At 32.2% G+C, this 12,500-nt stretch overlaps 1 protein-coding gene across 6 annotated transcripts in view; it reads right to left on the reverse strand.

The window, feature by feature from the left end:
- Window positions 1-12,500, reverse strand: part of cadps2 (Ca++-dependent secretion activator 2) — a 278,914-nt gene that overhangs the window by 11,706 nt on the left and 254,708 nt on the right. For 5 of the 6 annotated variants that reach the window (XM_061924693.1, XM_061924692.1, XM_061924689.1 and 2 more), the window contains one exon: window positions 2,372-2,479. In XM_061924693.1, the coding sequence (XP_061780677.1) occupies window positions 2,372-2,479 (108 nt within the window). The remainder of the gene's footprint in view (window positions 1-2,371; window positions 2,480-12,500) is intronic. The other variant, XM_061924690.1, reaches the window with a different exon arrangement.

Genomic DNA, 12,500 nt, shown 5'->3' on the forward strand with positions numbered 1-12,500 from the left:
CACACACACACACACACACACACACACACACACACACACACACACATACATAGACAATCCCCGGCCGGGCTGCACGCTGCTAATGTGCACCAAGGTCTGAGCCGTCATGGCCGCAGCATCGATTCCTGAGGCGTGTTTAGCAACTGGGCTCAAATATTTTCCAGGCGTCGCAACAGGGAGGCTTGTGTGTGACTTGTTTGTGTGTGTGCTTTACACACAACAACAACAACAACACACACAAAAAGATTAGCTCAGGGATATTCAAACTTTTTGACTTGGGGTCCACATTGGGCTAAAAAAATGAAGTATATATATATATATATATATATATATATATATATATATATATATATATGTATATATGGACGATTAGAATTTGATGCCAGCAACACGTGACAAAGAAGTTGGGAAAGGTGGCAATAAATACTGATAAAGTTGAGGAATGCTCATCAAACACTTATTTGGAACATCCCACAGGTGAAAAGGCAAATTGGGAACAGGTGGGTGCCATGATTGGGTATAAAAGTAGATTCCATGAAATGCTCAGTCATTCACAAACAAGGATGGGGCGAGGGTCACCACTTTGTCAACAAATGCGTGCGCAAATTGTTGAACAGTTTAAGAAAAAACTTTCTCAACCAAATTTAGGGATTTCACCATCTATGGTCCATAATATCATCAAAGGGTTCAGAGAATCTGGAGAAATCACTGCACGTAAGCAGCTAAGCCCGTGACCTTCGATCCCTCAGGCTGTACTGCATCAACAAGCGACATCAGTGTGTAAAGGATATCACCACATGGGCTCAGGAACACTTCAGAAACCCACTGTCAGTAACTATAGTTGGTCGCTACATCTGTAAGTGCAAGTTAAAACTCTCCTATGCAAGGCGAAAACAGTTTATCAACAACACCCAGGAACGCCGTCGGCTTCGCTGGGCCTGAGCTCATCTAAGATGGACTGATACAAAGTGGAAAAGTGTTCTGTGGTCTGACGAGTCCACATTTCAAATTGTTTTTGGAAACTGTGGACGTCGTGTCCTCCGGACCAAAGAGGAAAAGAACCATCCGGATTGTTATAGGCGCAAAGTTGAAAAGCCAGCATCTGTAATGGTATGGGGGTGTATTAGTGCCCAAGACATGGGTAACTTACACATCTGTGAAGGCGCCATTAATGCTGAAAGGTACATACAGGTTTTGGAGAAACATATGTTGCCATCCAAGCAACGTTACCATGGACGCCCCTGCTTATTTCAGCAAGACAATGCCAAGCCACGTGTTACATCAACGTGGCTTCATAGTAAAAGAGTGCAGGTACTAGACTGGCCTGCCTGTAGTCCAGACCTGTCTCCTATTGAAATTGTGTGGCGCATTATGAAGCCTAAAATACCACAACGGAGACCCCCGGACTGTTGAACAACTTAAGCTGTACATCAAGCAAGAATGGGAAAGAATTCCACCTGAGAAGCTTAAAAAATGTGTCTCCTCAGTTCCAAAACGTTTACTGAGTGTTGTTAAAAGGAAAGGCCATGTAACACAGTGGTGAACAATGCCTTTCCCAACTACTTTGGCACGTGTTGCAGCCATGAAATTCTAAGTTAATTATTATTTGCAAAAAAAAAATAAAGCTTATGAGTTTGAACATCAAATATGTTGTCTTTGTAGTGCATTCAATTGAATGTGGGTTGAAAATGATTTGCAAATCATTGTATTCCGTTTATATTTACATCTAACACAATTTCCCAACTCATATGGAAACAGGGTTTGTACTAGTGTGGCCTCAATAGCCCTGCTGTAGAGTGTAGCATGCTGGGAATGATCTGTGCATGTGATGGAAGAATGCACTGCAGATGTGATGGAGGAATGCACAGTGAAGGGTTGAAATTTTACTGAATTTGCATTAAATCAGGTTGTTTTAGCTAATAATCATGCTGCAAGATCGAGCATGTTGCATTCAATGTTTATTCCCATGGAAAGTTTCCAACTTTGAATATTCCCGAAATTTTGCAACCCTAGGTGTGACACAATGTTCCACTTCCTGCTCAGCAACTTCACAACACACTGAAGGGGAACATCATCCTGAACAACTTGATTAACTCTCTGCCAATCACATACTTGTGTGTGTGTGTGTGTGTGTGTGTGTGTGTGTGTGTGTGTGTGTGTGTCACAAGCCTCCTCAATAAACATTATTGTAACCGTAAGACTGAAAAGACGAAAAAGAAGAAGAGAGGAAAAAAAGGAGAAGACAAATAATAATAATAAGAAGAAGAAGAAGGAAAAAAAGGAGATAAAAAGAAAAAAGAAAGAAAATGAAGAAGAATCAAAATAAAATCAAGAAAACAAGAGATAAAGAAGAGTAGAAAAATGGACTTACATCAAAGATTTTTTCCAAGTAGAGTTCATCATTGATGGATTCACGAAGGATGTCTTGATTGAGTCGTATGAATGTGATGTAGGTGTCTGCCATGTCCATTCCTGCCTTCTGGAACACACATCACAACTTATTATTATTATTATATTACATTGTTATTACACTACATTCATATTATTATATTACATGGTTATTACACTACATTCATATTATTATATTACATTTTTATTACACTACATTCATATTATTATATTACGTTATTACACTACATAAATATTATTATATTACGTTATTACACTACATTAATATTATTATATTACATTGTTATTACACTACATTCATATTATTATATTACATTGTTATTACACTACAATCATATTATTATATTACATTATTACACTAAATAAATATTATATTACGTTGTTATTACACTACATTCATATTATTATATTACATTACACTACATTCATATTATTATATTACATTATTACACTACATTCATATTATTATATTACATTATTACACTACATCCATATTATTATATTACATTGTTATTACACTACATTCATATTATTATATTACATTGTTATTACACTACATTAATATTATTATATTACATTATTACACTACATTCATATTATTATATTACATTGTTATTACACTACATTAATATTATTATATTACATTGTTATTACACTACCTTCATATTATTATATTACATTATTACACTACATTCATATTATTATATTACATTGTTATTACACTACCTTCATATTATTATATTACGTTGTTATTACACTACATTCATATTATTATATTACATTGTTATTACACTACATTCATATTATTATATTACATTGTTATTACACTACATTCATATTATTATATTACATTGTTATTACACTACATTCATATTATTATATTACATTGTTATTACACTACATTCATATTACGTTATTTACTAATTCATATTATTATATTACATTGTTATTACACTACATTAATATTATATTACATTATTACACTACATTACTATTATTATATTACATTGTTATTACACTAATTCATATTATTATATTACATTACACTACATTCATATTATTATATTACATTATTACACTACATTCATATTATTATATTACGTTATTACACTACATTCGCATAATTATATTACATTGTTATTACACTACATTCATATTATTATATTACATTGTTATTACACTACATAAATATTACATTACGTTGTTATTACACTACATTCGCATAATTATATTACATTGTTATTACACTACATTAATATTATTATATTACATTGTTATTACACTACATTCATATTATTATATTACATTACACGACATTCATATTATATTACATTGTTATTACACTACCTTCATATTATTATATTACATTATTACACTACATTCATATTATTATATTACATTGTTATTACACTACCTTCATATTATTATATTACGTTATTACACTACATTCATATTATTATATTACATTGTTATTACACTACATTCATATTATTATATTACATTGTTATTACACTACATTCATATTATTATATTACATTGTTATTACACTACATTCATATTATATTACGTTATTTACTAATTCATATTATTATATTACATTGTTATTACACTACATTAATATTATATTACATTGTTATTACACTACATTACTATTATTATATTACATTGTTATTACACTAATTCATATTATTATATTACATTATTACACTACATTCATATTATATTACATTATTACACTACATTCATATTATTATATTACGTTGTTATTACACTACATTCGCATAATTATATTACATTGTTATTACACTACATTCATATTATTATATTACATTGTTATTACACTACATAAATATTACATTACGTTGTTATTACACTACATTCGCATAATTATATTACATTGTTATTACACTACATTAATATTATTATATTATATTGTTATTACACTACATTAATATTATTATATTACATTGTTATTACACTACATTAATATTATTATATTACATTGTTATTACACTACATTCATATTATTATATTACATTGTTATTACACTACATTCATATTAGTATATTACATTGTTATTACACTACATTCATATTATATTACATTGTTATTACACTACATTAATATTATTATACTACATTGTTATTACACTACATTCATATTATTATATTACATTGTTATTACACTACATTAATATTATATTACATTGTTATTACACTACATTCATATTATTATATTACATTGTTATTACACTACATTCATATTAGTATATTACATTGTTATTACACTACATTCATATTATATTACATTGTTATTACACTACATTAATATTATTATATTACATTGTTATTACACTACATTCATATTATTATATTACATTGTTATTACACTACATTAATATTATTATATTACATTGTTATTACACTACATTCATATTATTATATTACATTTTGTGGCCCTGTCACAGCCCAACTGTCTACACACCACCTGGGCATGCTTCAGGTCCCAGATATCATCACACACTGTTCCCCACTGTCCACGGTGGAAGATCTCCACTGTGACCAATCTACATCTAAGACTAGATGTGACCAATCTAAATCAAGACTAGATCTGACCAATCTAAGTCTAAGACTAGATCTGACCAATCTAACTCTAAGACTAGATGTGACCAATCTACATCTAAGACTAGATGTGACCAATCTAAGTCAAGACTAGATCTGCCCAATCTAAGTCTAAGACTAGATGTGACCAATCTAAGTCTAAGACTAGATGTGACCAATCTAAGTCTAAGACTAGATGTGACCAATCTAAGTCTAAGACTAGATGTGACCAATCTAAGTCTAAGACTAGATGTGACCAATCTAAGTCTAAGACTAGATGTGACCAATCTAAATGTAATACTAGTTCTGACCAAACTAAATCTAAGACTAGATGTGACCAATCTAAGTCTAAGACTAGATGTGACCAATCTAAGTCTAAGACTAGATGTGACCAATCTACATCTAAGACTAGATGTGACCAATCTAAGTCTAAGACTAGATGTGACCAATCTAAGTCTAAGACTGGATGTGACCAATCTAAGTCTAAGACTAGATGTGACCAATCTACATCTAAGACTAGATGTGACCAATCTAAGTCAAGGTTAGATCTGACCAATCTAAGTCTAAGACTAGATCTGACCAATCTAAGTCAAGGTTAGATCTGACCAATCTAAGTCTAAGACTAGATCTGACCAATCTAAGTCAAGGTTAGATCTGACCAATCTAAGTCTAAGACTAGATCTGACCAATCTAAGTCAAGGTTAGATCTGACCAATCTAAGTCTAAGACTAGATGTGACCAAACTAAGTGAAGTGAAGTGAAGTGAAGTGAAGTGAATTATATTTATATAGCGCTTTTCTCTAGTGACTCAAAGCGCTTTACATAGTGAAAACCCAATATCTAAGTTACATTTAAACCAGTGTGGGTGGCACTGGGAGCAGGTGGGTAAAGTGTCTTGCCCAAGGACACAACGGCAGTGACTAGGATGGCGGAAGCGGGGATCGAACCTGCAACCCTCAAGTTGATGGCACGGCCACTCTACCAACCGAGCTATACCGCCCCAAGACTAGATCTGACCAATCTAAGTCTCGATCTGACCTATCAAAAAGTAAGATTAGATCTGACCAATCTAAGTCCAAGACTAGATCTGACCAATCTAAATGTAATACTAGATCTGACCAGTCTAAGTACTACACAACACTGTTGTCACACACTATAGTACTACACAACATTGTCGTCACACACTATAGTACTACACACCACTGTTGTCACACACTACAGTACTACACAACATTGTTGTCACAGACTAGCACTACACTAGACTATTGTCACACACTACAGTACCACACAACACTGCTGTCACACACTATAGTACTACACAACACTGCTGTCACACACTATAGTACTACACAACATTATTGTCACACACTATAGTACTTCACAACATTGTTGTCACACACTATAGTACTACACAACACTTTAACACAAGTTAAAGGTGTTTAATGATAATGCAAGCATGATTAACACATATACCGGTAGTTAATATTGTTAACAAGTTAAAGATGTTTAATGATAATACAAGCATGTTTAACACATATAGTTAATATTGTTAATAAATTAAAGGTGTTTAAAGATAATACAAGCATGTTTAACACATATAGTTAATATTATTAATAAATTAAAGGTGTTTAATGATAATACAAGAATGTTTAATACATATAGTTAATATTGTTAACAAGTTAAAGGTGTTTAATGATAATACAAGCATGTTTAACACATATAGTTAATATTGTTAATAAGTTAAAGGTGTTTAAAGATAATGCAAGCATGTTTAACACATGTAGTTAATATTGTTAACAAGTTAAGGTGTTTAAAGATAATACAAGCATGTTTAACACATATAGATTCCTTTCTTTCATGAAGACAAGAATACAAGTTGGTGTATTACCTGATTCTGATGACTTGCATTGATTGGAATCAGACAGTGGTGCTAAAAACGTCCGGATTTTCGAATGGAGGAGAAAAAAAGTCCTCCTTTCTGTCCAATACCACATGAAAGTGGTTGTTTTTTGGCATCTTATTTGTCCAGCTTCCGTACTCCTTTGTATACATCCATCCATCCATCCATCCATTTTCTACCGCTTATTCCCTTTGGGGTCGCGGGGGGCGCTGGAGCACACTTTACAAGAAATACATTGTCGGCAAACTCCGTAGCTTGCTAGCTTGTGCACGCCAGCTTTCTGAGACTCGTTTTGTTAGCGTAACTGTGCAACTGTGCAGTCGGTCTTTGGAGTTTTGACGACAGGTACGGCGCCAGAGTCTGTTGAAATAAAGTGTTTCTCGCCTTCCAGTCGGTAATTTTAATGAGCTGGCAGCAGCCAGCGTCATCTCACAAGACCCTCAGGTGCCGTGAATGTCAATCAAGTGACGAAAGTGACGTCATAGTGAAGATTTATGATCGCTCATTTTTAGGACTATTTTTTTAATGCCTGGCTGGTGATCGACTGACACACCCTCCGAGATCGACCGGTAGCTCGTGATCGACGTAATGAGCACCCCTGCTATAGTACTACACTGTTGTCACACACTATAGTACTACACTGTTGTCACACTCTGTAGTAGTACACAACACTGTTGCCACACACTATAGTACTACACAACACTGTTGTCACACTCTATAGTACTACACTGTTGTCACACACTATAGTACTACACAACACTGTTGTCACACTCTGTAGTACTACACAACACTGTTGCCACACATTATAGTAGTACACAACATTGTTGTCACACTCTATAGTAGTACACAACAGCGTTGTGGTCATTTTGACAGTGAGGACAGCAGCAAGTGTGTGTCAGTGTCCAAACAGCCATGATGCAACACACTAACAGGAAGTGACACGTGAGGGCAGTCAGGCGGATGTAACGCAGACAGACCAGCAGGCAGCAAGACAGGCGTGTTGCGGAGGTTAAAGTGGGGTCACATGACCGCGGGGGAACTGCGGTGTGTGAGTGAGCAGGTGTGTGTGTGTGTGTGTGTGTGTGATGGACATCAGTGTGTCCCACAGAGGACAGGTGCGTGCTGCACATGAGGACTGTCAAGTCTTCAAAGACACTTTGAGGTCAGCAAGTTCTCCTCCTATCATCTTCATCAAACATCTTCCCACCCATGAACCCAAACAGCCTGCCGGGACTCGAACCCAAACACACTGTCCGACTTTAGCATAGTTCCTTTCCCCCCACTCCATTGTGAGCATCTTCTGGTGGCAGCGTGTCAAAGGAAAGGAAAGCTCGACTGTTGTGACCATCACGAAGGATAAAGATGGCTTCTTTGAGCAGCATAGTGGTGTCATTATTACTCAGGTGAAAGTTGTTTTTAATGAGACCAAAAGTGCTCATTTGCATAATCTAAAGGTTGGTAGGTCAGAAGACAAAGTTACATCAAAGTCTTTGATTACGGTATTTTATTATTGTATTACTGTATTTTAATATTTTATTACTGTATTTTATTATTTTACTGTATTTTATTATTGTATTACTGTATTTCAATATTTTATTACTGTATTTCAATATTTTATTACAGTATATTATTTTATTATTTTACTGTGTTTTATTATTGTATTACTGTATTTTAATATTTTTATTACTGTATATTATTTTACAGTATTTTATTATTGTATTACTGTACTTTCTATTTCATTACTGTATTTCAATATTTTATTACTGTATTTTATTTTATTATTTTACTGTATTTTATTATTGTATTACTGTATTTTAATATTTTATTACTGTATTTTATTATTTTACAGTATTTTATTATTGTATTACTGTACTTTCTATTTCATTACTGTATTTCAATATTTTATTGCTGTATTTAATTATTTTACTGTTTTTATTATTGTATTACCGTATTTTCTATTTCATGACTGTATTTCAATATTTTATTACTGTATTTTATTATTTTACAGTATTTTATTATTCTACTGTACTTTATTATTGTATTACTGTATTTCAAAATGTTATTACTGTATTTTTTATTTTACCATATTTCTTTTTTGTATTACTGTATGTTTTATTTTATTACTGTATTGTATTATTTTACTGTACTTTATTATTGAATTTTGTATTCATGTATTTCAAAATGTTATTACTGTATTTTTTATTTTATCACATTTTATTTTTGTATCACTGTGTGTTTTATTTTATAACTGTATTTCAATAATTTATTACTGTATTTTATTATTTGACTGTATTTTATCATTATCAACTGTATTTTTATTTAATTACTGTATTTTATTACTGTATTTCAATATTTTATTACAGTATTTTATTATTTTACCATATTTTATTATTGCATTACAGTATTATATTATTTTATTACTGCATTTCAATATTTTATTACAGTATTTTATTATTTTACCATATTTTATTATTGCATTACAGTATCATATTATTTTATTACTGTTTTTCAATATTTTATTGCTGTATTTGAGTACTGTATTTTATCATTATGTTACAATATTTCAATGTTGTACTTTATTATGATTTTATTTTTTAACTGTGTGTAATGTCCTCCATCAGTTCCACAATACTGTACTAGTACTACACAACACTGCTGTCACACACACTGTAGTACTACACAACACTGTAGTGACACATAGTACTACACAACATTGTTGTCACACACTATAGCACAAACATGCAACAATGTAACAAACATGCAAACAATGTAACAAACATACAACATAAACATGCAGCAATATACAAACATACAACAACTTAACAAACACAGCAATATAGCAACAACATAAACATACAACAACATAACAAACATACAACATAAACATGCAACAAAAACAAACATACAATGTAACAAACAGAAGAACATAAGCATACAACAATGACACAAACCTACAACAACGTAACAAACATGCAACAACATAAACATACAACAATGAAACATGCAACAACATAAAAACACAACAATGAAACACACATACAACAAAGTAACAAACATACGACAATGAAACAAACATGCAACAATGAAACAAAAATGCAACAATGAAAAGAACATCCGACAACACAAACATACAACAATGTAACAAACAGAAGAAAAGAAGCATACAACAATGACACAAACATACAACAACGTAACAAACATGCAACAACATAAACATACAACAATGAAACATGCAACAACATAAAAACACAACAATGATATACAACAACGTAACATACGACAATGAAACAAACATGCAACAATAAAACAAAATACAAAAATGAAACAAACATACAAAATGTAACAAACTTGCAACAACGTAACAAACATACAACAATGAAACAACAATGTAACAAACACGCAACAACGTAACAAACATACAACAATGAAACAACAATGAAACAAAAATACAATGATGAAACAAACATACAACAATGTAGCAAACTTGCAACAACATAACAAACATACAACAATGAAACACACAACAATGTAACACACATGCAACAACGTAACAAACATACAACAATGAAACAAACATACAACAATGTAACAGAAGAAAATAAGCATACAACAATGACACAAATATACAACAACGTAACAAACATGCAACAACATAAACATACAACAATGAAACATGCAACAACATACAAACACAACAATGAAACACACATACAACAACGTAACATACGACAATGAAACAAACATGCAACAATGAAACAAAAATGCAACAATGAAAAAAACATACAACAATGAAACAAAAATACAATAATAAAACAAACACACAACAATGTAGAAAACTTGTAACAATGTAACAAACATACAACAATGAAACACACAACAATGTAACAAAGATGCAACAACATAACAAACATACAACAATGAAGCAAACATACCACAATGAAACAAAAATGCAACAATGAAAAAACGTACAATGTAACAGAAGAAAATAAGCATACAACAATGACACAAACATACAACAATGTTAAACATGCAACAACATAAACATACAACAATGAAACATGCAACAACATACACACACAACAATGAAACACACATACAACAACGTAACATACAACAATGAAACAAACATGCAGCAATGAAAAAAACATACAACAATGTAGCAAACTTACAACAATGTAACAAACATACAACAATGAAACACACAACAATGTAACAAACATGCAACAATGTAACAAACATACAACAATGAAACAAAAATGCAACAAATATGCAACATAAACATACAACAATGTAACAAACATACAACAATGTAACATACATGCAGCAATGTAACATAAAGTATCACACAACAACGTAACAAAAAAACAACAACGGACCAAACATTGTGCATGTAAATGCACGGAGTCAATCCAACAACAATGTTGTGTAATTCCATCATATTCATGTGGTCTACACAACACTCAGGTATGTGCACACACGAGTATCAGCGCAAATGTAGATGATGTCGCACGACAACACTCAATTACGTGTGTGTGTGTGTGTGTGTGTGTGTGTGTGTGTGTGTGTGTGTGTGTGTGTGTGTCATCTGAGATGCTAAAGCTCATCCCGCCCCTCCAGGCTGAGTGTCAATCTTCTTCACAGGTGTCGCCTCACGTTGACGAGGTGCCAAAGATGTGTGGCAGGTGGGAGACGAGGGCACAGCATCAACATCCCTCATAGTCTACCTTCCACATTTCAACCAACGCGGTGCCTCGACCTGGGAATCCATACCGCTACTCAACTTCATGGCACCAATTCCTGGTAGAGTTGATGAAAATGACTTTTTTTCTCCACACCTCTGATTTTATGTGCACTTGTACTTGGTAGTACCGACACAATTAGTTCAGTACCTATAAAACAAAGGTATCCAAACTGCGGTCCGACGATGTGTTCATTTGGCCCGCTAAACGTCACGGGTTTATAATAATTTAATTTACATATCTGACGGTATGATTGATGCAACTCTGCTGCCATCTTGTGGACAACGTGAGCAGTTCAGGTTGATGACCATGAATTGCACTTTGAAGTATACACAGAACAGCATTTTTATATATGACCCAATCCAAACAACACACATTAGGGCTGGGCAATTAATCAAATATTGATGTCAATTATGGCTTCTCAGGATTATGAAAATATAACAATTGGGGGGGGGGGGGGGAAAAACGATTAATTGGCCGTGCATCTATTTTCTACTTTATTACTGTATTTCATTATTTTACTGTATTTTATTATTGTATTACGGTCTTTTCTACTTTATTAATGTATTTCAATACTTTATTAATGTATTTTATTATCTTACTGTATTTTATTATTGTATTACTGTATTTCAATATTTTATTATTGTATTTTATAATTTTACTGAATTTTGTTATTGTATTACTGTATTTTCTATTTCATTACTGTATTTCAATATTTTAGTACTGTATTTTATTATTTAACGTTTTTTTATTATTGTATTACCGTATTTTCGATTTCATGACTGTATTTCAATATTTTATTACTGTATTTTATTATTTTACAGTATTTTATTACTTTACTGTACTTTATTA

The sequence above is a fragment of the Nerophis lumbriciformis genome, linkage group LG29 (assembly GCF_033978685.3).
Source record: "Nerophis lumbriciformis linkage group LG29, RoL_Nlum_v2.1, whole genome shotgun sequence".
Lineage (NCBI taxonomy): Eukaryota > Metazoa > Chordata > Actinopteri > Syngnathiformes > Syngnathidae > Nerophis > Nerophis lumbriciformis.